The 27,323-nt window shown below is 43.8% G+C and overlaps 3 protein-coding genes across 3 annotated transcripts in view; 1 reads left to right on the forward strand and 2 right to left on the reverse strand.

The window, feature by feature from the left end:
- The window catches only part of RSPH10B (radial spoke head 10 homolog B), a 33,457-nt gene extending 31,233 nt beyond the window's left edge, over window positions 1–2,224 (forward strand). Inside the window, exon 21 of the mRNA XM_087878601.1 lies at window positions 722–2,224. Coding sequence (XP_087734727.1) covers window positions 722–929 — 208 coding nt within the window. The 3' untranslated portion in view covers window positions 930–2,224. The remainder of the gene's footprint in view (window positions 1–721) is intronic.
- Window positions 1,810–20,956, reverse strand: CCZ1 (CCZ1 vacuolar protein trafficking and biogenesis associated). Its single transcript, XM_034430611.3, has 15 exons — window positions 19,561–20,956; window positions 18,427–18,524; window positions 17,156–17,249; window positions 16,554–16,628; window positions 14,950–14,997; window positions 13,528–13,611; window positions 11,942–12,117; window positions 8,998–9,079; window positions 8,799–8,860; window positions 7,667–7,778; window positions 6,786–6,819; window positions 6,424–6,541; window positions 5,377–5,535; window positions 2,839–2,966; window positions 1,810–2,122 (listed from the first exon to the last, which is right to left on the reverse strand). Exons 1-15 carry the CDS (start codon window positions 19,666–19,668, stop codon window positions 2,067–2,069), a joined length of 1,434 nt encoding a protein of 477 aa, XP_034286502.2. The 5' UTR covers window positions 19,669–20,956; the 3' UTR covers window positions 1,810–2,066.
- On the reverse strand, window positions 20,936–26,860 carry LOC117673288 (parvalbumin, thymic CPV3-like). Its single transcript, XM_034430582.3, has 4 exons — window positions 26,512–26,860; window positions 25,800–25,932; window positions 23,346–23,455; window positions 20,936–22,621 (listed from the first exon to the last, which is right to left on the reverse strand). Exons 1-4 carry the CDS (start codon window positions 26,570–26,572, stop codon window positions 22,596–22,598), a joined length of 330 nt encoding a protein of 109 aa, XP_034286473.1. The 5' UTR covers window positions 26,573–26,860; the 3' UTR covers window positions 20,936–22,595.
- Window positions 26,861–27,323: the final 463 nt, after the last annotated feature.

Consider the following 27,323-nt stretch of genomic DNA (forward strand, 5'->3'; position numbering starts at 1 on the left):
GGTGGGTTTCAGCAGGTTCTGACCAGTTCTGGCGAACCCGTAGCGGAAATTTTGAGTAGTTCGAGCTTCGTTTTCGCTGGCAGGAGCGCTGCAGGAGGCCGTCGCAGCCGAAAACGGCGCTCGGGAGGGCCACACATTTTCTTGGGAGGGCCGCTCCATTTTCGCTGGCAGAGGCACCGTGGGGGTCAGTCCTTCACTGTTTCCAAGGCGGCCCCGCTGGCCAGATCAGCAGCCTATGGGGCAGATCCGGCCCCCGGACCTTTAAGTTTGACGCCCCTGCTCTAGACCTTCCTATTTGGAAAACAGTGGTTTTAGGTCAAAACCAGGGGTGGGCTGCTGCGGGTTCGCAGGAGAATGTCTAGTTAAGATTCCGTGCAGTTTGGAGAACCCCCAAATCCAACTCCTGGCTGGCCCCGCCCATCCCTCCCCTCCCCAGGGCCCGTTTTGGATGCAGGTAAGTGCAGGGCGTGTGCAGAGGGCGGAAAACGGGCCTACCGGAAGATTGGGCCTGTTTCCGGCCTCCAGAGGGCCTCCGGAGCCTGAGGAGGATGTTTTCGACTTCCCGGTGGCTTGAGGAAAGCCTCCTGAGGCCGGGGAGGGCAAAAACGTGCAGGAGGCCAACTAGGCCACGCCCACCATGGCCACGCCCACCCAGCAACCATCCGACCTGTCGTTTAGGGTTCAAAGACCCTGACAGATCTCCTCGGTTTTGGTTTGACAGGCTCAAGGCTCTGAAGGAGGCCGAGGAGGCCCGAAAATTAGAAGAAGCGGCAGCTGAAAAAGCAGCCTTGGAACTGGAGGAAACTCTGACTCGAGAAATGGAGGAAAACCTGAGCCAGGTCCAATCCCCTCCGAAAGAAGATTCTCCTACTTTGCTCCAGAGCACGGCCACCAAGGCAGCCATGGCATGGAAGAAGAAGAAAAAGTGAGAAGAGCCGCACGGCCGCCGTTACAGCCAGTCCTCGACCGACGACCGCCATTGAGCCCGACACTTCTGTCGCTGAGCGAGACAAGTCGTTGGGTTTTGCCCCATTTTGCGACCTTTCCGGCCACAAGTTCTTAAGCGAATCGCTGCGGCCGTTAAAGTTAGCAACGCGGTTGTTGAAAGGAACCTGGTTTCCCCGTTGACTTTGCTCGTCAAAAGGTCACAAAAAAAAAAAACCCACACGACTCCGGGGACGCTCCAACCGTCGCTAAGTCCATGCCAGTTGCCAAGCCTCTGGATTCTGATCACGTGACCCTGAGGATGCTGCCATGCGGTCGTTAAAAATCGTAAGCCATTTAGTGGTAAGTTCATTTAGTGACCGCTTGATGTTACAACGGCACTGAAAAAAGTGACTTGTGATAATTTCTCACACTAACAGCCATTGTAGTATCCCCAGGGTCACGTGATCAAAATTTGGATTCTTTGGCCACTGGTTCATATTTGTGACGGTTGCCGTAACCCAGGGTCACATGACCTCCTTTTACGACCTTCTGACAAGCAAAGTCAGGGAGGAAGCCAGATTCACTTCACAACCGTATTGCTAACTTAACAACTGCAGCGACTCACTTAACAACTGTGGCAAGGAAGGTCGTAAAATGGGGCGAAACTCACTTAACGAACATTTTCCTTAGCAGCAGAAACTTGGGGCTCTATGGCGGTCTACCTGTGTTTACAGGCCGTCAAAACATCACAAGGCAAAATCTGTCTATAAAACCATTTTATTTTGTAACAAAGAGCAGAAAGAGGATTCAAGTGGTAACAATAAAGTTTTATTATTCAAGTAAAGTTACGCAGTGACGAACAGAGACACCGAATGACGCAGGTTTCCTTCTGACCAATTTTAATCGATTTGAACATAAATACATTAAAATCTAAAAAAAAAACAAAAGAAAATCCGGTCCAGTCGGAGAGCAGACGGTTTTTGTAGAAAGTGGATTCTTACGCAGCAAGTATTGCTTTACTATTGTCATTAGGCCAGCCAGTAATACGACGCGATGAACTGGTCCCAGTAAACAAATTACACCTTTTTGGGGGGTGGGTCTTGAAGCCATCTTCAAAGAATGAGAGCCGAGGCTGCCGATCAATCCAAGAAGAAGATATTGTTGAACTGGGTCGCGCAGAGTTTCTTTACTTCTTCTGAAGGGGGAGAAAGGAGGGAGTTTTAAAGCTTAAAAGAATGAAGTATTGTTGTTGAAAAGTTACCATCGGCAAGACATAAAAAGTATCTTTAGCAGATTTCCTAAAGGCTGTCTATCTTTGTATTATTTCTTTGGTTCCAAGCAGGGGTGAAATGCTATTGGTTTGGACCGGTTCATCTGAACTGGTAATAAAAATGCTACCGGTTTCGGGCGAACCGGGAGTTAAAAAATGCTACCGGTTCGGGTGAATCAGTATTTTCCACGATCAGCTGTGCTGCACGATTTATATTCGCTAGAAAGCAGGATATCCTAAGGAGACAATCAAAACTATTAATCAATGGAACAACTTGCCTCCAGAAATTGTGAATGCTCCAACACTGGAAGTTTTTAAGAAGATGTTGGATAACCATTTGTCTGAAGTGGCATAGGGTTTCCTGCCTAGGCAGGGGGTTGGACTAGAAGACCTCCAAGGTCCCTTTCCAACTCGGTTACTCTGCTATACTACACATAACTGAACCAAATGCAAATTCTAGGCCTGCCTCACTCACATCTGCATTTCCTTCTGTTTCTTCTGCCTCAAAACTTACAACCGCCTCCTCATTGCTCTTCTCTCATGCTTCGCAACGATGGTTCTAGATTGAAAACGACGCCGAACAGGCCAATGATTAGTACTTCCCAGTGAGATTAAAGCCGGACAATTTCTGCGTTCCTTACCGTTCACTTCAATCAGGTTGGCGTTTTTCTGATTCAAAATAACGTACAGTTCCCGCTGATCCGACTTCTTGCCGACAATCCAGTAGTCGCTCATGGCTTTCACAATGATTTCTTCGTCATCGTCCACCCTTTGAATGAGAAGCAGATCAGATTCCGATAAAAGAAAATATCCGTAGCTCAGGGTTGAAAGGAGGGATCCTTGGTGGTCTCGGAGGGAGCCTGGTGGCTTTCTTACAGACGTTTCATTACCCAACCAAGTAACAACATCAGTGCTAGAAGGGAGTGGGGATTGTGGAGAGGAAGAGGAGGAGAAGGAAGAGGAGGGCTGTGAAGTCCTTGGTGCTCTCTGAGTTTGGTTGTTTTCTTACAGACGTTTCATTACCCAGCTAGGTAACATTATCAGTGCTAGAGGGGAATGGGGTTTGAGGAGAAGGAGAAGGAGAAGGAGAAGGAGAAGGAGAAGGAAGACTATGAAGTCCTTAGTGCTCTCTGAGCTTGGTTATTTTCTTGCAGATGTTTCATTACCCAGGTAGGTAACATTATCAGTGCTAGAAGGGAGAAGGGATTGTGGAGAGGAGAAGGAGAGGGAGAGGGAGAAGGAGAGGGAGAGGGAGAGGGAGAAGGAGAGGGAGAAGGAGAAGGAGAGGGAGAGGGAGAAGGAGAGGGAGAAGGAGAAGGAAGACTATGAAGTCCTTAGTGCTCTCTGAGCTTGGTTATTTTCTTGCAGATGTTTCATTACCCAGGTGGGTAACATTATCAGTGCTAGAAGGGAGAAGGGATTGTGGAGAGGAGAAGGAGATGGAGAAGGAGAAGGAGAGGGAGAAGGAGAAGGAAGACACTGAATTCTTTGGTGTTCTCTGAGCTTCGGTTATTTTCTTGCAGAAGTTTCATTACACAATGAAGCATTACCTACTTGGGTAATGAAACATCTCAAGAAAACAACCAAACTCAGCTAATCAATTGAGGATTGAACCAAAAACACCCACAACATTTTCTTAGCAACTAAGTGGTTTACTCTTCCCTTTTTCCCTCTGTGGTTTCTGTGTGTGTGTCTTAACTTCCCAGTGTAGCCTATACCTCGGACTTCTTTGTGATCTTCAACCAAATACTACATTCAGCTTGTTCACGAACAACGCAGGTCAGATCGATTGTGAGCCAGTTCATAAATACACCAAGCCAGTGGTGTAATTTAAATTTCTGTACTACCGGTTCTGTGGGCGTGGCAGGGGAAGGATACTGCAAAATCTCCATTCCCACCCCACTCCAGGGGAAGGATACTGCAAAATCTCCATTCCCACCCCACTCCAGGGGAAGGATACTGCAAAATTCCCATTCCCACCCCAGTCCAGGGGAAGGATACTGCAAAATCACCATTCCCACTCCACTCCAGGGGGAAGGATACTGCAAAATCCCCATTCCCACCCCACTCTAGGGGGAAGGATACTGTAAAATCTATTCCCACCCCAGTCCAGGGGAAGGATACTGCAAAATCTCCATTCCCAACCCACTCCTGGGGGAAGGATGCTGCAAAATCCCCACCCCCTTCCCAGTCTGGGCCCAGCCAGAGGTGGTATTTGCCGGTTCTCCGAACTACTCAAAATTTCCGCTACTGGTTCTCTGGAACCTGTCAGAACCTGATGGATTTCACCCCTGCACCAAGCCTGAAATATCCTCTGAAGAAGCAAGCTTTGGTTTTTGCTCAGTCCCAGATTTGGGGATTAAAAACTCTGATTTTCAACATTTTGGGCACTCACACACAAAGTGGCTGCCCTGATGTGTGTGGCACAGTAGAAAACACCCATATACAAGAAAACTAACCAACTCACAGACCCCAATTTTATTTTCTTGGAAAGTCCCCGAGACATTCTTGATTCCCACTGGCAATGTTGGAAATGCCAGTTCCATTGAAAACAGGCTTAGGATAAGTCATGAACAAACGTTGGTCAAAAAAGGAAATACGATTCATTCCCGCATCTGAAACGATTAGGAGAGCGATAAAATACCGTATTTTTCGGAGTATAAGATGCACCTTCCCCCCCCCAAAAGGGGGTGAAAATTTGGATGCGTCTTATACACTGAATGTAGCCCCACCCACCCACTGGCCCCCACCCTTTGGCCTCTGCCTTCCAGCAATTTACCTCCTTGCAGCCAACAGCAAGAAGAAACAGCCCATTTCAGCTTCAGCACAGCCTGATTAGCACAAGTTGATTGTCGGTTGGATTGGCCTCCCGACTCTCAGCTGTTTCAGGCTGCAGGGATTCCCATTGCCTATTGCTGCACGGGCCTCCGCTGCTTGCTGCAAAGAGGTAAATTACTGAAAGCAGATTTTTTTTCCCTTGTGCTAATCAAGCTATGCTGAAAACGAAAATGAAAGTAAAGCAGGCTGTTTGCTGCAATGAGGCAAAATTGCTGGGAGGCAGAGGCAGATTTCTTTTTCTTGTTTTCCTCCCCCAAAAAAGGTAGGTGCGTCTTATCGTCCGGAGCGTCTTATACTCCGAAAAATACGGGAGTTGGTGGAGATAAAAGAAGGTAGATCACCTCGTAAAGTCGTTGTTGATATCACCAAGGATCTTCATCAAGTCAGGATGGACGGATCCAAGGGAGACAGTTGACGTCCTCCTCAGATGGATGGTACTCTTCTCGGCCAGATTCATATGATTGAAGTAGATAAATTTAAACTGAGGCTCCTTCTCGGACCTAAGAAAGAGATGAACCGAGAGATCAAAGGAGGCATCACAGTTCCTTCTGCGAGCAGGATGAAAATGCATTTCAGGTATATCAGAATGGGTTCTTCTAGAATAGAGTAGAGTAGAGTAGAGTAGAGTAGAGTAGAGTAGAGTAGAGTAGAGTAGAGTAGAGTAGAGTAGAGTAGAGTAGAGTAGAGTAGAATAGAATAGGAGTAGAGTAGAGTAGAGTAGAGTAGAGTAGAATAGAATAGAATAGAATAGAATAGAATAGAATAGAATAGAATAGGAGTAGAGTAGAGTAGAGTAGAGTAGAATAGAATAGAATAGAATAGAATAGAATAGAATAGAATAGGAGTAGAGTAGAGTAGAGTAGAGTAGAGTAGAGTAGAGTAGAATAGAATAGAATAGGAGTAGAGTAGAGTAGAATAGAATAGAATAGAATAGAATAGGAGTAGAGTAGAGTAGAGTAGAATAGAATAGAATAGAATAGAATAGAATAGGAGTAGAGTAGAGTAGAGTAGAGTAGAGTAGAATAGAATAGAATAGAATAGAATAGAATAGAATAGAAGAGTAGAGTAGAGTAGAGTAGAGTAGAGTAGAGTAGAGTAGAGTAGAGTAGAATAGAATAGAATAGAATAGAATAGAATAAGAGTAGAATAGAATAGAATAGAATAGGAGTAGAGTAGAGTAGAGTAGAGTAGAGTAGAGTAGAGTAGAGTAGAATAGAATAGAATAGAATAGAATAGAATAGAATAGAATAGAATAGAATAGAATAGAATAGAATAGAATGCTTTCGAACTGCTAGGTTGGCAGAAGCTGGGACAAGTAATGTTAACAGCCAGAAGGTGCCGTTCCCTCTTCCCTCCAGCCAAAAATTTTTTTTAAAAAAGGAACTGACCCCGACACCCTTTTCTTGAGGTTGTACTGTTCGCAGATATCCGAAGCTAAGACAGTAAGCTGCGGGCCCACGAGGCTATCGAGTCGGCGGCAGAAATCCAACGTAGGTTGCACCGAGGCTGGGAAAGAGTTGGGAAGGAAGGCGAGAATCAATTTCATTGTACGCATGTTGTGCATTGACAATAAAGGTTTGATTTGAGTTGAGTTGAATCAAACCATTCTCTCATTACAAGATTCTGGGAATCTTACAGAGAACGGATTATCGCCGCTCGTATCCAAACGGCCACGGAGAACGTTCAAAGGACGGGATTTGGGGAACCGAGACAGGAACGGTGATTTCCACCATTATTATTTGATACTCACCATCAATCATAAAGCAGACAGCTGCGCTCATTGCCTGGAAGGGACAAAAGATTGATTTTACCAGCCGTTTTTGAGCTATCTCGTTACTATAGAGTCTGGCTCTATGGCTAAGTGAAGAATGTCGGCCCGAGCGAGCATAACAAAGACTTCGAGTTTGAGGATGTTCTCTTGAGATGAAAGGATAAATTCGATTGTGGAAGGGGAAGGACTGGTACCCCCCAAAATTGGTCTCCAGCCACCGTCAAGCCTAGTGTCAGGTTTCGATGCTATCTCAAAATAAATGAATTTCCAAACTGCCGATCTTTGAGGAAATTTTCTCTTTATTGAGCACAGCGATCTGATCCTGGCTCTTTCGCGGTCAGTACTGACCTTTACCCCCCCCCAATCCCTCCCTTTCCGATCCCCAATTCTCTGCTTCTCATTGGCTATCTTCCAAGCCACTTTCCCCATCTCTTCTTCGTCAGATCACAGGAATGTCTCCCCCCACCTCCCATCTCCGAGGAGACAGAATCTTCAAAGGGATTTAGTAGGCAAAAGTTCAAGTTTCTCCTCTCTTTATATATGTCAGTGCTGGGACGCTGACACCTAGCTAGTGTGGCCAAGGGGTGGGAGTGTGGCCCGCCAGCGGCCTGCGAAGCTGGCAGCAGAGTTGGAAAGCTCAATAAATGCAGGTGACGCACATTGGCGGTTATGACGCATATTTTGAGTGACAGGGAGCCACAGCAGAGGGGTGAAAGAGCCACATGCGGCTCCAGAGCCACAGGTTGCTGACCTCTGGCCTACGGCACAGCCCCTTTCCATCCACATTACTGAATTCTCTGGAGGATCAACACCTCTCTTGGGTTAGAAATTCTCTTCTCAAGAGAATTGAGGAAGGTTACCTTATACACAATTAAATGAAGCTCTTCGTAAGCACCGTCCGTGTTCACAAATATTTTGGGGAACCTGCATTTTGCTTCGGGGTCACTCAAATTCAGAGGCCCAGTCAGGAACCTAAAAAGCAAAGACGGCCATCGTTCCACGTGCGACTCTTAAGACCTTGGCCCAAAAGACCAGCTTTATAGCTTTCTAACCCAAGAAATCCAGCTTCGTTTTTATAGACCTGATTCCCAAATGGATCACTTCTCCATTTCTTTGCTTTTAACATACAGCAGTCTTGGATAAATAATAGCGGATTAAGCAAATTAAGAAAGCAGATTAAGCAAATTAAGAAAGAGTGCAGAGAAGAGCAACCAAGATGATTAGGGGACTGGAGGCTAAAATATATGAAGAACGGTTGTTGGAATTGGGTATGTCTAGTTTGATGAAAAGAAGGATTAGGGGAGACATGATAGCAGCCTTCCAGTATCTCAGGGGCTGCCCCAAAGAAGAGGGAGTCAAGCTATTCTCCAAAGTGTCTGAAGGAAGGACAAGAAGCAATGGGTGGAAACTAATCAAGGAGAGAAGCAACCCAAAATTAAGGAGAAATTTCCTGACAGTGAGAACAATTAATCAGTGGAACAACTTGCCACCAGAAGTTGTGAATGCTCCAACACTGGAAGTTATTAAGAAGAGGTTGGATAACCATTTGTCTGAAGTGGTGTAGGGTTTCCTGCCTAAGCAGGGGGTTGGACTAGAAGACCTCCAAGGTCCCTTCCAACTCTGTTATTCTATAACATTCTAAATCAGATTTGAAGAGAGCCAATCTTCAGTATCTGCGGATGTCACTTGGCATGGGGGTGAATCAAGATAACAACAGGCCAAATTGAAAAGGCCTTATCTATGGGGAGAAGCCAGGATTTTCAATTTTTCTCCTGTTTGGGGAGGACTTTGTGATTGTCCATGTAAGCAAGTTAAGCTTTCCGAGCCTTACATTAGTTTTTGCGCCGTTTCAAAATGGCGGAAACCAATGCTGCCATTTCTCAGCAGGTGGTGCCGGTGTGGTGGGAAGAGGTACAAACAGGACCAGGGAGCCCTCAGACCGAACACTCCATTGGGCATGACACAAAGACACAAGAGATAAGGAATGCCTACCTTCCATAGTGTTGCAGATTTCCGGATATTTCTATATGGATGGGGGAATCTCTTCCGGCCAACTGAAACGGAAGAGACAGTCAAGGAAAAATTCGAGGTTGTCGTTTTTTTTAAAGCAAATCAGACTTGTGCCTGATGTTGTTTCTCTTTAAACCAGGGTCACCGCATGTTCCGGGGGAAGACCGGACACCCAACTCACCTCAGGTTCCATGTGTCTTGGAAAGAGAGAGGTGGTGAGGTATTTGTACAAAATCCTCATGTCCTCTTGTTCCAATCCACTCCTGTTGAAGTTAAAAAAAGGCAAAAAGTTACACCTGTCCAATCGTGTCTGATTTTAGAGCACGGTGCTCATCTCCGTTTCTCGGCTGAGGGAGCCAGGTTGTCTGAAGACATTTCTGTGGTCATTGGCTATGCGCCAAAGATGCATGGAACACTGTTACCTTCCCACCAAAGTGGTACCTATTTATCTACTCACATTTGCATACTTTCGAACTGCTAATGGTACCTCTTTATCTACTTGCATTTGCACCTTTTCGAACTGCTAGTGGTACTTCTTTATCTACTCGCATTTGCATACTTTCGAACTGCTAGTGGTATCTATTTATCTACTTGCATTTGCACATTCTTGAACTGCTAGTGGTACCTCTTTATCTACTCGCATTTGTATGCTTTTGAACTGCTAGTGCTTATTTATCTATTCACATTTGCATGCTTTCGAATTGCTAGTGGTACCTAACAGTGGTGGGATTCAGCTGGTTCGGGCCGGTTCAGACGAACCAGTAGGTAAATTGCTGGCTGGCCCCGCCCCTTCCCGGAGTCTCCACACGGTCCGTTTTCGCTCCCAGGAGGCTGCAGGGAGGCCTACTAGGCCCAAAACGGGTTGTGGGGGGGCAGTGTGTGCCCCCCGCAGCCCATTTTTCCTCCCAGGAGGGTGCAGGAGGCCAAGTACTGCTTATCACACCCCCTGGCCACGCCCACCAAACCATGCCCACCAAACCAAGCCCACAGAACTGGTAGTAAAAAAAAATTGAATCCCACCACTGGTATCTATTTATTTATTTGCATGCTTTCGAACTGCTAGTGGTACCTATTTATCTACTCGCTTTTGCATGCTTTCAAACTGCTAGCGGTACCTATTTAACTGGTCAATGTGGAGAACTAAAGTAAAACAGACGCCTCCAATCTGAAGTCAACGCTTTATTACTAAAACCTGGAGGAGCCTCGATAGAATCCCACTCGAATCGGTTAATTATTTTATGCAGGGCTCTCTACCAAGCACTTTTTATCTAAGCCTCTTCTCTCGGCTCCTTAATCGCTTCTGAATAGGAAACCCTTCGAGCGCTGGCTCTGAAAAATGAAACTGGAGGCGCCCGGCAGCTGTGCCGTGTCAATAAACACCCTGAAAGCAAACACAGCTGAAGAGAAGCCTTTTGGTTTCTGTTACAGGCTGCAGCCAGCACCCCTCCTTTGTTTCTGTTTAAAATCCAACATTTTTTCTGCGTGAGGTCAAAAGAGAGTTTGTGGGGGGGAGAAATCAGCTACTGTTCGATGTTGAGCATGGGCTTTCTTTCTTTCAAAATTGAAGTTTGTTCTTCCAAGTTTGGGGGGAAAAAAAGAAACCTAAGATTTTGTGAGGCTGAGGATTGGATTAAAAAAAAAAAAATTCATCCTTTTTTCCCCCCCTTGGCTTGCCGTTGGGCACAATGGTGTATGTCCAAAATGATGGCTGCTATTCAGCTAGTCCCATTGCTCAAAAACTGCTCGGCTTCCTTTGTTTTACCCATCTTTTTAGTATATTTGAGGAAAAATAACTAACAGAATAACGGAGTTGGAAGCAGCTTCGGAAAAAGGAAACAAAAAGAGGAAGAGGAAAAAAGACGACAAAGTATCAGGAGATGAAGGGAGAACATTGAAACAGAGAAAACAGAGCTGGGAGGGACCCTGGAGGTCTTTTAGTCCAACCCCCTTCCGCCTTCTGCCGAGCTCTGAAGACTTTTTTATTTCAGCAAGCCGGGCTGGGTTAAAAAATTTTAATTGGTGAATTTTATGGGTAAGGGGTTTTAAATTGGGGGAAGCCAAAGATAAATTTAATTTTGTTTTATAGTATTTTAATGTTTATATTGTATGTTTTTTAAATTTTGGCTGTTCACCGTCCTGAGTCCTTCGGGAGAGGGGGCGGTATAAAAATTTTAAAAATAAAATAAATAAATAAAGCAGGAGACCCTACAGCCATGATGGCGAACCTATGACACATGTGCCACAGGTGGCATGCGCAGCTATTCCTGCGGGCACACGAGCCGTTCGCCATAGATCAGCTCCACCGCGCATATGTGCGCGCCTCCCGCCGGCCAGCTGATTTTCGGGTCTCTGCCACGCATGCGGGAGATGCACACGCGCATGCCGCCCCTCCCCTCCCAGGAGTCTCCACGCAACACGTTTTGGATCCCAGCTCATGTGGAGGTTCTGGGAGGGTGGAAAACGGGCCTACCGGAAGACTGGAAATGGGCCGTTTCTGGCCTCGAGGCTTCAGGGAGGCCTGCTAGGCCCAACACGGGGCGTGTGGGAGTCGTGCATGGATTCAAGGGGGACTGAGGGAGCACGGGGGGGGGGGTCACGCGTGCCTGCGCAGAGGGGCAGGGCATGCATGGGGGGGCATTGGATTATGGGTCTGGGCACACACGTGCGCGCTATCACACGCACAAGCACACTTTTGGCGCCCGAGGAAAAAAAAGGTTAGCCATCACTGCGCTATAGCATTTCAGACAAGTGTCTGCCGTCTCCTCTTAAAAGCCTCTGCTTTAACTGCCAAAAGTCGATTAGAAGACAGCTGGATTAAGAATTTTAGAAGTAGCGTAAATCATATTTGGACAACCAGGTGGCCTGACAGGGGAAATAATATATCCCGTGGCCTGGGAAATACAGGGGAATTTTCTCCTGCTTATGCCTAGGTCCCATCCTTGGCACATTCCTACACTTATGGTGAGATGTACGAGTGCAGGGAAGAATGCCGAGCGTGCCCAGGGAGATCCTGCTCCATGAGTGTGCACACAAGCGCCCTACTTCATCCTGGTATCGTGTGTATTTCACATTCCACTGAGAGAGCCATCGGCGGGAGCTCCTCCAAAGCGTTCCGGGGTGCTCACCAGATCAGCTGATCGTTGTACAGGAAGGCCGTGTACTTGACGAGACTTAAGCTCTCCTCCATCTTGTTGATGAACGACTGGATCTTCAAGTAGGTCATCTTATCTAGCGGGAAGAAGCTGATGCCGCAGAAGACATCCAGCAGATCGCAGGTCTGCAAGTGAAGCGTTTGCAAGTACTGGAACACAAAGGGAAGGGAAAGGTCTTGAGAAAGAGGACGATCAGCGGCAAAGGGGAAGGATTTGACTACGGTGGTGATGGGGGCCAGCATCGGAACTTAGAATGAATTAGAATTATTTATTTATTGGCCAAGTGGGATTGGACGCACAAGGAATTTGTCTTTGGTGCATAAGCTCCCAGTGTACATAAAAGGAAAAGAGACATTCGTCAAGAATCATAAGGTACAACACTTAATGATACTCATAGGGTACAAATAAGCAATCGAATCCTACTAGGAAACAGTCAATATAAATCGTAAGGATACAAGCAATAAAGTTACAGTCACGCAGTCATAAGTGGGAGGAGATGGGTGATAGGAACGATGAGAAGATTAATAGTAATGCAGACTAAGTGAATAGTTTGACAGTGTTGAGGGAATTATTTGTTTAGTAGAGTGATGGCGTTAGGGAAAAACCTGTCCTTGTGTCTAGTTGTTCTGGTGTGCACTGCTCTATAGCGTCCTTTTGAGGGTAGGAGTTGAAACAGTTTATGTCCAGGATGCGAGGAGTCTGTAAAATATTTTCACAGCCCTCTTTTTGACTCATGCAGTAAGCAGAAAGAGCTGAAGGACCCGATTAGGGACAGATTGTCATGGGGAAAATTTATCTAGGTGGCCGCTAAAAGTCAACACTGACTTAATGACACATAATCAGTTGATCAATGTTCTCCCGATAAATAGTTACAGGAGAAAGTAAGCGCTGAGATCAATTTTTTAAAAAGTCTAGTGGATATTATCACTTGTCTTAGTATAGAATCTTGTCAGGGTTCTAAGTTTCCTTCCTTCCTTCCTTCCTTCCTTCCTTCCTTCCTTCCTTCCTTCCTTCCTTCCTTCCTGCCTGCCTGCCTGCCTGCCTGCCTTCCCTCCCTCCCTCCCTCCCTACCGACCTAACCCATTATGTGGAGTCCTTGGCTCTCTCTGAGTTTGGCTGTTTTCCTGAAGATGATTCATGACCTAAATAGATAACCTCATCAGTGCCAGAAGGAGTGGGGTTTGTGGAGAGGAGGAGGAGGAGGAGGAGGAGAAGGAGGCGGCGGCAAAGTAGAAGGAAGAATAGAAAAAAGAAAAGGAATAGGAAACAGGAGGAAAGAAGAGAAGGAGAGGAGAAAAGAGGAGGAGAACTCCGGGGTCCTTGGTGCTCTCTGAGCTTGGTTGTTTTCTTGCTGAAGTTTCATGATCCAACTAACACTGATGATGTTCCCTAGTTGGGTCATAAAACGTCTGCCAGAAAACCATCAAGCACAGAGAGCATTTCAATCCTGAGCTACAAATATTCTCTTCTATCGACAATCCCTTATATTTCTCTAGTAGAAGTACTAACACCTTAAACATCCACTTGTTCAGATAATAAAGAGGGAAAAATAGTCTTACCCGATGGAAGAATTTCTCCAGTCTTTCTTTCAGAACCCGGATGCCTCCATCTTCCATGGCTTTTCGGAACGTGCCGTTAAAAAGCTAATCGTTATTTTCAAGAGGAAAAAAAATAATAATGGGTTAATGAAATCATCAGTTAATAGCTTGTTTTTCAAGATATAAACATTGAATGTTGGTCCTGGGATTCCAGCTTCTCTGGATTCAAGGGAAAAATTACACTCCCATTATTTTAGGAATAATGCTTGCATAGCACTTAGGAGTCTATTTACATAAACAGATGACAAACACTCTATATTTCTGATGGCTAATGGATGACATTGTTACCCCTCAACCTATATATTCCAAAAATAGCACGCATCACATCAATAATACATGTATGAGTGTCAACAGCACACTTTGTTTTATTCATTCATTCATTCCTTTGGCATCCTGTTGCAAACTAACGTGATTATCACCTGCAAGTGCTGATTTGCCCTTTCTTCCTTTTTCATCTACGGACTAGATTATAATCCATTTTTTAAAAATCTGTGTGCCGTCAGGAGGGCACAGGTACAAAAATGGAATAGTTCATGGCAAGAAATAATATGAAAGAAACGTGCCACGGGATAAGGATCAATAAATATTCAGCACTGGATTCGTATTTCTGCTGCTTCGGAAAAATTGGAGCAAAGTCATGGCATCATGGCACCCAACGCTCTCAATTCCTGGCAAATAGATGGGGAAGAAATGGAGGTAGTGACAGATTTTATTTTCCTGGGCTCCAAGATCAAAGCAGATGGGGACTGCAGCCAAGAAATTAAAAGATGCTTGCTCCTGGGGAGGAAAGTTATGGCAAATCTAGACAGCATACTAAAAAGCAGAGGCATCACCCTACCAACAAAAGTGCGTCTAGTCAAGGCGATGGTTTTCCCAGTTGCAATGGATGGCTTTGAAAGTTGGACCATAAGGAAGGCTGAGCGCCAAAGAATGGAGGCCTTTGAACTCTGGTGCTGGAGAAGACTCCTGTGAGTCCCTTGGACTGCAAGGTGATCAAACCGCACAGTCCTAGAGGAGATCAACCCTGACTGCTCTTTAGAGGGCCAGATCCTGAAGAGGAAACTCAAATACTTTGGCCACCTAATGAGAAGGAAGGACTCCCTGGAGAAGAGCCTAATGCTGGGAACGATGGAGGTCAAAAGAAGAAGGGGACGGCAGAGAACGAGGTGGCTGGATGGAGTCACTGAAGCAATTGGTGTGAGCTTAAATGGACTCCAGAAGATGGTAGAGGACAGGAAGGCCTGGAGGAACGTTGTCCATGGGGTCGCGATGGGTCAGACACGACTTTACAACTAACAACAATAAAATTCCATTTTACTTTAGGGACATAAAGGCTGTTTTACCCACTCTAGCTTAATTAACAAATATTATGGCAAAACTGACCTTATACATGTTGTAACATTGCTGTAACACTGAGCTATAAACCTTGTCCTGTAAGAGATCCAGAATCAGAAAGTTATTACCACAAAGAGACAAAGGCAGATATTTTGACTAAGGATGCATTCAGTTACAGAGGCTCTTTTTTTTTTTAAACCAAACAAAAACAAAATTGCCAATCGGTACTTTTCTAGCAATCTAGAATAGAATATAACTTTATTAGGGTCATCGACCAGCAATAGACATACAATATATTAAAAAATAATACTGACATTAACAGTGGATAATACCATCCCTGTTAAGAAAATATATGATCTTAAATCGTTAGGGTCACTCCCTAATTTACGTGAGTGGAGAGGCAATAAATATGTGAGTAAATATATTTTTCCAAAAATGGTTATAGATGTCTCCCAAAAATTGGCACGAGTTGACAGCTATAATTCTGCAACCAATTTTTTTCTTGGGTACATTGCAGCGACACAGAATTTTGCCACTGCACGCGTGGTAGCCGGGTTTGAGTCCTGGAGGAGGAAGCTTACATAAAAGTCATCTGCTCTCCCTGGCAATCTCTCTAATAAAGGGAGAATATATACTGACCTATAAACTCTATATAACTCACAGTACCTAGCAATCTATAAATGACAACTCCATTTTTTTTGATGCTTTCTATGTGGCGGTCTTTCTCTCAAACCATATTTCCAGAGGAATGCCCGTGAGGAAAAAAATCACTCCAAGGAGTTGCAGATTTGCACCATTAGATACCGTATTTTTCGGAGTATAAGACGCACCTTAGTTTTTGGGGAGGAAAGTAAGAAAAAAAGCTGATTGGCAGGTGGATCGGCCTCCCGGAATATCCCCAATCAGCTGTTCCCAGAGGTGAATTTTAGCAACAGGTTCCTTGGTTGTGAGCTCTGTATCTTGCTTTTTTGGGGTTTTTTTTTCTGCCTCTGAAACTTCTGAAACTCTGTTTCAGAAAAAACTTTTTTTACTGCCTCAGAAAGCCTCCGATTTATGTGACCATAATTGAACCAGAAATCCGGGCATAAGTTGTTATGGCAGTTAGCCAAGGCATTCATGAGACTGGAAATAATTTTCTTTTTTTCAACGGTCATTAAACAAACACGTTCATTTGAATGGGCGTTTTTTGCTGGGGACTGGGAAAAATGCAGTAAACTGATATGATCAAATGATAAAAAAAATATGAATCATGGCCACTGTTGCAGAACAGCCCTTCCTTGTGCGTCCAATCACACACTTGGCCAATAAAGAATTCTATTCTATTCTATATAGAATAGCAGAGTTGGAAGGGACCTTGGAGGTCTTCTAGTCCAACCCCCTGCTTAGGCAGGAAACCCTACACCGCTTCAGACAAATGGTTATCCAACATCTTAAAAACTTCCAGTGTTGGAGCATTCACAACTTCTGCAGGCAAGTTGTTCCACTGATTAATTGTTCTCACTTGTCAGGAATTGTCAGGAAATTCCTCCTTAGTTCTAAATTGCTTCTCTCCTTAATTAGTTTCCATCCATTGCTTCTTGTCCTGCCCTCAGGTGCTTTAACAACACCTGGATATATTTGCTAACATTTCCAATGGGACAGTTCATTCTTACCAGCAGCTCTTCTTCTTGGTATTCGACGACTGTTTTCCCATCTTTGTGTTTTTCTATTACCGGATTGCGTACGACCTTGAAAATGATACAAAACAGTTCTTTTAAGGCATTTTGTTTTGCCTGTTTTAGCTTCTGTAGGCTCTTTTGAGAACCTTTAGAGAGCAGCAGGCAAATGATGATGAGCTGAGCACTATTTTGGCTCTGAATAAAGGTCAATGGAATTCATTTCTGGCTACGTAGGGAATTCTAGGCTGATTACTTTTTTGACTCCGCCTCCAGATGGCACCATTTCTTCTCCTACAACTTCTGGTCAAACTGTCATCCAACAAGTTATTCCATCAGACTCCTGAACTGTTTCATTGCATCTACCGATTCTAACAATCATAGCTTAGAAATGGGGCCTGTGTTTTGATTTCTTTGCCTCTCCTGTCCATCCCCCTCCCCCCCCTTATTGGAGTCTGATAACATGGATTGTTTAATTATCCATCCGTAAACCGTTCCAGAGACATTTTCAGCGTAAAGGGTATAAAAATCTGACAGGACATTCAAAAAAATATTACTGAAACAAATGCTTAAAAGAACAGCATCACGCATTTATATACCATAACCATCCAGAAGTTTTCTTCCGGTTCATTGAAGAACTGTCTATTTTTCTGGGTATGTAGTGATTTTGCAGGTTTTGTAGGACTGAAGGTCCTAAGAAGAAGAAAAAATATTATATGAATTAGCTCAGATTAAATGTCCATCAGGACCAGGGGAACATAAAGTAATCCGTTATAGCTATGATTTCCTCATAAAGGATGAAACCATTAATCCCACTGTGTTCTCAGACCTCCTTGCTTAAGAAATATGTAAACAAATCAAGATGGGAAATTTAGTTTAAACCCTAATTAGCCAAGACATTCACAGGGCAATTTTAGTTCTATTATTCTTCCTGCCTCTGTTTTTCATAGGGTTTTTTTTAGGGGGGGGGAAACAAAACAAATCAGAAAAAAAGTAGGTACATTGTCTTAGGTGAAATGTGAGATCATCAGTAACGAGCCTCAGGAACATCAAGATGACAAGTGTTACGTCATCATTACAGAAATGAGACAATTTAATATTTTTGGCCAAGGTTCATGCCATTGGTCCTGTCCATGCTTTTCACAAACACCTATTTGGGGGGGTGGGGATGTTAATGTGCGAAAAAAATACTGTATGAACCAAGAATGAACATTTTCATAGTCAAGTCATGGAAGGTATAATTGAGAAAAAAGAAGGTTGGACGATCTAATTCAGTGTTTCTCAACCTTGGCAAAAAGGCAAAGGTTCCCCTCGCACATATGTGCTAGCCGTTCCCGACTCTAGGGGGTGGTGCTAATCTCCGTTTCAAAGCCGAAGAGCCAGCGCTGTCCGAAGTCGTCTCCGTGGTCATGTGGCCGGCATGACTAAATGGCAAAGGCACACGGAACGCTCTTACCTTCCCACCAAAGGTGGTACCTATTTTTCTACTTGCATTTTTTATGTGCTTTCGAACTGCTAGGTTGGCAGAAGCTGGGATAAGTAATGGCAGCTCACCCCGTTACGCGGCACTAGGGATTCGAACCGCTGAACTGCCAACCTTTCGATTGACAAGCTCGGCGTCTTAGCCACCGCATCCCCTTGGTAACTTTAAGCTAAATGGACTTCAACTCCCAGAATTCCCTAGCCAGGTGCTGTCCCCAGTGCTGACTGGGGAATTCTGGGAGTTGAAGTCCACACATTTTAAAGATCTAATCTGACCATCAGCTGAGCAGTCTTTTTTATTTTTTTAATCTGGAAAGAGCCAAGTAAGTTTCATTTTTCCCCCCAAACAAATGAAATACTAGACATGCAGGCTTGGGCAGTGTAATACCTTGTAAACTGAACAATGGCCTCACATAATCCAACATTTCTGATTTTTTCATTTTTCTCTGCTTCATTTGGGTAATAGAAGAGGATCTTTTTTTCTTCCTGAAGTTAGAAACGAAACACCTAATTCATTATTTTAAATATATCAGTGCAGCACCTTTAAATACAAGGCCTTCACAACTTACTGCATTTTACATATTAACCTATTTTAAATTAATTCACAAGTCTATGAACTAGGGCCCTTAAGAGATACATTGTGCTAAAATGTTAACATTCTGAACTATATATATGAAGTTTTTTGTGAAAAAGAAGGAATTTGCAGCATGTACGCAGACACAAAAAAAGTGTCTGTGTACATGTATGCAATATGTAAATGCATGTAAGTTACATGTATCCAAAAGGGGAAAAGGTATAGAGGTGTGTGAAAAAGGGATTTTACAGTATCCTTCCCATGGAGAGGGATGGGAATGGAGATTTTACAGTATCCTTCCTCTGGATTGGAGGGGGAATGAGGATTTTACAGTATCCTTCCCCTTGAGTGGGGTGGGAATGGAGATTTTACAGTATCCTTCCCCTGGAGTGGGGTGTGAATGGAGATTTTACAGTATCCTTCCCTTGGATTGGAGAGGGAATGGAGATTTTACAGTATCCTTCCCTTGGATTGGAGAGGGAATGGGGATTTTACAGTATCCTTCCCCTGGAGAGGGGTGGGAATGGAGATTTTACAATATCCTTCCCCTGCCACACCCACCAAACCACGCCCACAGAACCGTTAGTAAAAAAATTTGAAATCCACCACTGAAATAGTCCCATAACAAGGGACACCCCACCCCACCTATGTATCTCCAGTTTGTTACACAAAACACACACAAACACAAAACAACACAAAAATAATTGTGCATGAACATCCCCCCACACACCAAGCCATGCAGGCCCTTCCTCCCTCCCTCCCTCCTGCCGGCTGGGCCTCGGCCTGTCCGGAGAAAAGGGCCGCCTCTTCGTTCAGTCCCTCCGCTCCGGCTTGGCCCTCAGAGCCGCCCCCCCGAGGAAGGCCCAGCCGGCCCTCCTCCGCCTTTCCTGCCCGCCCTCAGCTGGAGGGTCCCGGCTCTCGCTTCTCCTCCTTCTCTCGCCCGCCCACCTCGCCCTCTCGCGGGCCCAGCCGCGGGTTGTAGACGAAGAAGCCGAGCAGGGCCGGCGACACCAGCTTCTCCAACCCGGCCCCCGACTCCGCCGCCGCCGCTGCCATCCTGCCGGGGGAGGGTGGGGTGTGTGTGGAGGCGGAACGGAGCAGCCGCGGGGTGGCCGCCTTTCGCTTCCTCCCTCGGCCGCCTCTCAGACTGCGGCCTACTCGCCGACCCCGAGCCACGGCCTCGCCTGGCCCGCCCTGCCGCTGCGCGCGCGTGCCTAGCCGAGATGGAGGCGTCGGCGGCAGGCAGGCAGGCCGGCCGAGCGAGGGGAAGCGGGAGGATGCGGTGGCCTCGGGACTGCTCTGGAAGTGGGAAAGGGAAGGGAAGGAAGGCCTGCGCCGCCCAGTTCTGCCCTGCTGTCTTTGCCGTGAATAAAGTTTATTACAGAACGTTTTAAAGTGGACATTAAAAACTTAGGACGAAGGAGGGAGACAGGTCGGGAAGGAGAGAAGGGGAAGAAAGAAAGAGAAAGAGAAAAAGAGAAAGAAAAAGAAAGGAAGGAAGGAAGGAAGGAAGGAAAAGGAGAAAGACAGAGAGGGAAGGAGGAAGGAAAAAAGGAAGAAAAGGAAAAAAAAGGGAGGAAGGAAGGAGGAAAGAAGAAAGAACAAGAAAAGGAAGGAAGAATATGAGGAAGGAAGGAAAGAGAAGGAGGAAGAAAGAAAGAAAAAGGAAAGGAAAAGGGAGGAAGAAAGGAAGGATGAAAGAAAAAAAGGAAGGAAGAACGAGGAAGGAAGGAAAGAAAAAAGAAAGGGAGGAAGGAAGGAAGAAGAAAGAAAAGGAAGGAAGGAAAGAAAGAGGAAGGAAAGAAAGAAGGAAAGACGGAGGGAGGAAGGTGGAAAGAAGAAAGAAAAAGAAAAAGAAAGAAAGAAAAGCAAAAGCATTGTGAGAAAGAAGAAAACTTCCAATTTCCTCTGCAGCAAATACAATTGCAGAATTTATGGAATGATTTAAAAAGCTCATTTTTTTACCTTTACCATTTTTTATATATATATTCATCAAAGTCATGATTCATTAGTGCTTTTTTCCCCCTATTTCATGCAGAAAGTTTATAAGGGGTTTCTGGTCAAAAATAATGAACAAATTCTTTCCTATTATCAAGGCAGTTAATTTAAGCATCTTTGCAATAATAAGGGGTTAATGATGTGCTATAAGCTATGGCTTCTTCTGCCTTTTAGGTTCAATCACCAACTAGCAGAGATCCAGCAGACCAAGAGCATTGCCCCGTTTCCTTACTATCTTTGTTTTCATTTGTAGTTTGTATTGTGATGGGACTTCAATAAAGCTTCAATAAAATATACTTTCAAAAAAGAACGGAGTCGAGGAAAGTGGAATTCAAACACGTTTATTTCTGTGCAAAAGGAAATTGTCGCTGCTGACAATTTCAAATGCGAAAGATAGGTTTGTATCAGATTTTTCAATTTCGAATGCGAAAGATAGGTTTGTATCAGATTTTTAGACTGTTTGCATAAGAAGATTACAGTTTCATTCATTGGTTATTTACCGCTTCCCGGATTTGTTTACTACATGTGGAATCAAATCTATAGTAATCCTCAACCTAACGACCATAAATCAGCCCAAAATTTCTGTGGCTAAGCAAAGCAGTGGTTAAGTGAGTTGTGACCCATTTTGTGATCTTTCTTGCAACGGTTGTTAAGTGAATCACAGCAGTTCTTAAATTAGTAACACGGTTGTTCAGTGAATCTGGCTTCCCCATTGACTTTGCTCGTCAGAAGGTCGCAAAAGGAGATCACATGCAGAGGTGGGTTTCAGCAGGTTCTGACCAGTTCTGGAGAACTGGTAGCGGAAATTTTGAGTAGTTCGGAGAACCAGTAGTAAAAATTCTGACTGGCCCCGCCCCCATCTCTTCTCTGCCACCCAAGTCCCAGCTTATCTGGAGGAAATGGGGATTTTGCAGTAAACTTCCCCTGGAGTGGGGTGGGAATGGAGATTTTACAGTATCCTTCCCCTGCCATGCCCAGCAAGCCACGCCCACAGAACAGGTAGTAAATTTTGAAACCCATCACTGATCACATCTCCTTGGGACACTCAACGGTCCTAAAGGTGAGTCAGTTGCCAAGTGTCCAAATTTTGTAAAGAAAAAATGGTCATAAATCACTTTTTCCAATGCAGTTGTAACTTTAAACAGTCACTAAATGAACTGTTGTAAGTTGAGGTCTACCTGTACATCCAAAATCTTGTGTCCAGATCTAAAAGCCATAGAAGAGATGCCGGCACCCCACGTGGTGTCAACAAGCTTAGTTTTTATTTTTCCAACCTCATCTTGTGTATGATATCTGAAATGGCAAGAGTTTTCATCCTGACTTAGAAGACAGATGTTCAAAGAGAAACATCTGTCTGTTGTACCACGGAGACAATGACTTTGAAATCTGCACCAGCACAAAATTATTCGGTAGCTTGAGAGAATTAACATTTGGAAATTGGACAGGTAGTCCTCGAGATATGACATGTTCAAAGTTACAACAGAGGGTCCCAAATGACATACGACCCTGTTTCAATGTTACAATGGCTGCAATGCCTCTGTGGTCATTCTTCCTTATGACCAATCACAGGAATGCTACACATCCCCTGCCTCTCTCCCCTTTATCCCATTCTATGGGGACCCAAGGGATGGGAAGGGGAGCACGGGACGTCTTGGGGGGGAGGCCTTGGGAGGACCAGGCCAGGGTCTATGCTCAGCCTCCAAGGGCTTCCCCCACTCTGAAGCATCCCATGCTCCACTTAGTGACTCATGTATTTGTTTAATGATTAATTGGGGAAGAACAGAGATATGGGCTCAGCTTCAACTAACAACTGTCACAACCGTAATGGGCAGGCTCCATGATGGTCGTATCTTGAGGACTACCTGTAGTAGCACACCACTGAATAGCAGGCAAAGCATAACAAAAGATCCTTGGGTTTGAAAGTTTCAAGATAACTCTTTCGGGGCAGCAGAACTTCTTCCATCACGCAAGCGACTTCTGGTCCTTTAGGACTGTACCATCTCCCCGAATTCTGCAATAAAAGGAGAAGTAGCAGTTGGAAGATTTTGGCTGGATTTCTCTACCATTCTTCAACTAGATGAGTTGACGTTGAACTAAGATATGTACTGTATATAGAATAGTAGATATATAATCAATCAATCAATCTATCTATCTATCTATCTATCTATCTATCTATCTATCTATCTATCTATCTATCTATCTACATTCTTTTTTGTGTAGTCTTGTGTTTTGTTTTTCTATTATTTTGGGAGTTTGTATTTTAACATTTGCAATAAAATAAAAAATTGATTATAAAAAAATAAATAAAAAGAGAGACTCTTGTTGACTTTGCTAGACTTTTTCATTGACCGTTGTTGGAAATGGGTTCCTGAGGAACCTTTTCTTCACCAAGGACAGAATTTGAATTTGAATTCTCTCTTCCTTTTTCTTCTCACTGCCTCCTACATAATAAACCTTCTCTGTTGAAGGTGATGGACAAAACTAAGGGACTCCCAGGGAACAGGAGAACAACATCTCAGGTGACTCCTAGAAGATCTCTTTCCACAGTTTAGCTTGCTATCAGTAATGGGTCATCATCTCAAACCATTTGCAAACATTTTGGCTAGGAGCTCCTCCATAGATGGTGCCTGGAGCAATGATCCCATTCCTCCCTCAAAAAGACCCATCTATTGATTGCATTTCTATCTTCAGGAGGGACCGCATGACAGAACAAATCCAAGTCAACTAACTCCTACCTTCAGCCCCAACTTTCCCATCTCCATCATGATCTCCTGCCGTTAGAAATTTTTCAATTTCTGTCGCTGTTAAGAAGCGAGCCTCGGGCTCAAACCTCTTGAGGAAGTATCTAGAGAGAGGAGAAGAAAAGCAATGTCATGTGATTGTGGCGATAGTCTTTTGAGCCGAGTTGATAAATTAGGGACGCCAGACAAAACTCTAAGCCAGTGTTTCTCAACCTTGCCAACTTTAAGCTGTGTGGACTTCAATTTCCCAGAATTCCAAGCTGGCTGGGGGAATTCTGGGAGTTGAAGTCCACACAGCTTCAAGTTGCCAAAGTTGAGAAACATTGCCCTAGGACAGGGGTCTGCAACCTTAAACACTCAAAAGAGCCATTTGGACCCGTTTCCCACAGAAAAGAAAACACCGGGAGCCACAAAACCCTTCCCGTGCCTGACTATTTCTTGAGCGACCACAAAACTAGCATATGTAGTTGAATTAAATGTTCTGTTTTCTTCTGAAACTTTTCTTGGATTTATCCATGGTTGGCCTACCGGGGGTTGAAAAGCTCAATAAATCGTGTGCAGGCGGGTGTTGCACATTGGCGGTTGTGACGCATATTTTGAGTGACAAGGAGCCGCAGCAGAGGGGGTGAAAGAGCCACATGCGGCTCCAGAGCTGCAGATTGCTGACCCCTGCCCTGGGGGTCATTTGGCATTTTGTCTTTTTTACTTGGCTTTCCACTTAAGTTTTTTAACCATTTCTTATTTTGAATCTCTTCATGTATGATGAGAGACGTTAGTATATTAGTACGTTAATGAGTACTTTAACTTCAGCCGTAATAACACAATAGATTCAAACTCAATTCGCTCTAATCTTGATGGTAGGAAATATGACTTCTGCAATAGAGTAGTAATTGTCTGGAACACTCTACCTGATCCTGTTGTTAGTCTCGCTAACCCCCATACCTTTTACCTTAAACTGTCTACTGTGGACCTTTCACATTTCTTAAGAGGTCCCTAAGGGGGCGTACATAAGTGCCCCAGCGTGCCTATCATCCAGTGGCGGGTTGCCCCTGGTTCGGACCGGTTCTATAGAACCGGTAGTAAAACCGGCGGGAAGCTCCGCCCACCGACCCCGATGTCATCGGGGCGGTTATGCGCATGCACAGAAATGCACATGCACACCCGCGAGTGAAGTGAGAACGCGCGCGCAGCCCCATTGCAAACCGGTAGTAAAGGTAAGTAGAACCCACCCCTGCTACCGTCCCTGTCCTACTGTTTCCATTTATATGTACTCATTTTATGTGTTTATGGCTATGTTTTGCTTATTTATTTAAGTCCACAAGTCTTAAAGCTGCCAGGTTTGAGGACTCCCAGTCTTTACTGTTACTTGTTTCCTTGCACTTGTTGATAGATAGATAGATAGATAAATAAAATAAAATAAAATAAAATAAAATAAAATAAAATAAAATAAAATAATAAAATAATAAAATAAAATAAAATAAAATAAAATAATAATAATAATAAAATATTAAAATAAAATAATAAAATAAAATAAAATAATAAAATAAAATAAAATAAAATATAAACAACTAAACTGGTGGTGCAGTGGACTAAACTACTGTTAAAGTAGTATTTAGCTGCCAGCTGCCTGCAATTACTGCGAGTTCAATTCTCACCAGGCTCAAGGTTGACTCAGCCTTCCATCCTTCCGAGGTAGGTAAAATGAGGACCTGGTATGTGGGGGCAATAAGCTGACTTTGTATAAAATAGAACACCGCTGGGGGGGGGCCAAAAGCCCTACTAAGCAGGTATATACAAAAGTATGAAGGCTATTGCTTAAAAGCATTGTAAGCTGCCCTGAGTCTTTGGAGAAGGGCGGCATATAAATCAAACTAAACTAAACTAAACTAAACTAAACTAAACTAAACTAAACTAAACTAAACTAAACTAAACTAAACTAAACTAAACTAAACTAAACTAAACTAAACTAAAAAAATAAAATAAAATAATAAAATAAAATAAAATAAAATAAAATAAAATAAAATAAAATAAAATAAAATAAAATAAAATAAAATGTGAGTGGAGCCAGGAGTTCAAGAAATATTCTTACATGCATGAAAAGGTTTTTAAATTCAAAGATGTTTGCCTTTTACATCTTCCAACTGTGTAGATCAGGAGTCTCCAATCTTGGCAATTTTAAGACTTGTGGACTTCAACTCTTAGCTGAGGAATTGTGGGAGTTGAAGTCCACAAGTCTTAAAGATGCCAAGATTGGAGACTCCTGGTGTAGATGCAATTTTAAATGAGAGACCTGCAGTACCACTTCAGACAAGCCTGTCAGGAAGGAAAGTCCACAGACTTTACTTGGCCTCCCCCCCCCACTCCCAAAGTAAAAACAACCAGGATTCTACCTATAGTACTCAGAATATATTTAAAGAAAGAGAGAAGAAAATTATGGAGCTTCCTTACTTTATCTCGTCTTCTTCGATATATCCATTTTGATCGCGGTCTAAGATTTGGAAGATGCCCTTGATTTGACTGCTGCTCTTTTTACACATCCCAGTAAGCTGGAAGAACTTTCTGTGGTTGAAACTATCTGGAGCTAGGAAGAGAAGAAGAAGGAGAAGGAGAAGGAGAAGGAGAAGGAGAAGGAGAAGGAGAAGAAGGAGGAGGAGGAGGAGGAGGAGGAGAAGAAGAAGAAGAAGAAGAAGAAGAAGAAGAAGAAGAAGAAGAAGAAGAAGAAGAAGAAGAAGAGGAAGAAGAAGAAGAAGAAGAAGAAGAAGAAGAAGAAGAAGAAGAAGAAGAAGAAGAAGAAGAAGAAGAAGAAGAAGAAGAAGAAGAAGAAGAAGAAGAAGAAGAAGAAGAAGAAGAAGAAGAAATAAGACCATGGTGAGGTAGAACTTTGGAGAAAGGAAGATAAACTTCTCCCCTTCCTCCTCCTTTCCGTCATCCTGCTCTTATATCTAGAAACAACTAGCACATATGTGTGAGGGGAACCTTTACCTTTACCTTTAATAATTATTTGGTTTCCAGACTCGTTCTGAGTCCAGATGCTGGAAATTCAGCTCTGTTTGTAAATTTCTCAATCCAAGACTCAGAAAAACAGTCTTAGGCTGCATCTGAGCTTTTGGTCAGATCTAATAAAGCAACTCTTAATTTATTTACCCCAATGTCATCTTACCTTGACAATCTTGGAGTGCGGCAGCAATATCCGAAGCACTAAGGAAGTCACTTATGCTCATCTTGGATTCTGCCAAAGGCAGGTATAGCAAAGCAGTATTATAAGGAAAGAAAAAGCAGTATTTTCACTCAAGCAGTATAAGAGAAATAAGAATAATAAAAAGAAGAAACAGCCTCTTAAAAATTGCCTTACAAATGTCTACATAACCAGTATAATAATCAGTATAATCATTCATCAATCACTTTTGTTTTTATCCATGATATTGAAATAGACTTTTTTCCTTCCTTCCTTCCTTCCTTCCTTCCTTCCTTCCTTCCTTCCTTCCTTCCTTCCTTCCTTCCTTCCTTCTTTCCTTGGTTCTTTGAATACAGATAGCTAGATGTTCTCCCTTCCTAGGTTCTTCAATAAATATAGCTATATTCCTTCCCTCCTTCCTTCCTTTCTTCCTTCCTTCTTTCCTTGGTTCTTTGAATATATATAGCTAGATATATATTCTGTTCTCCTTTCCTAGGTTCTCCCTTCTGTTCTCCCTTCCTAGGTTCTCTCTTCCTAGGTTCTTCAATAAATATAGCTAGATTCCTTCCTTCCTTCCTTCCTCCCTCCCTCCCTCCCTCCCTCCCTCCCTCCCTTCCTTCCTTCCTTCCTTCCTTCCTTCCTTCCTTCCTTCCTTCCTTCCTTCCTCTCTCCAAGTATCAGATTAAGTACCATAGTTTTTCCAGCTTTGTAGTTCATCCAAGTCAGAACAATTTAATCACAATTAAGAGTGGAGGCACTTTTGTCACATGCTTCGTTTTGTACATGTCTCCTTTACA

Source organism: Pantherophis guttatus, chromosome 14 (assembly GCF_059756535.1).
Source record: "Pantherophis guttatus breed Tessera chromosome 14, ASM5975653v1, whole genome shotgun sequence".
NCBI classification, from domain to species: domain Eukaryota; kingdom Metazoa; phylum Chordata; class Lepidosauria; order Squamata; family Colubridae; genus Pantherophis; species Pantherophis guttatus.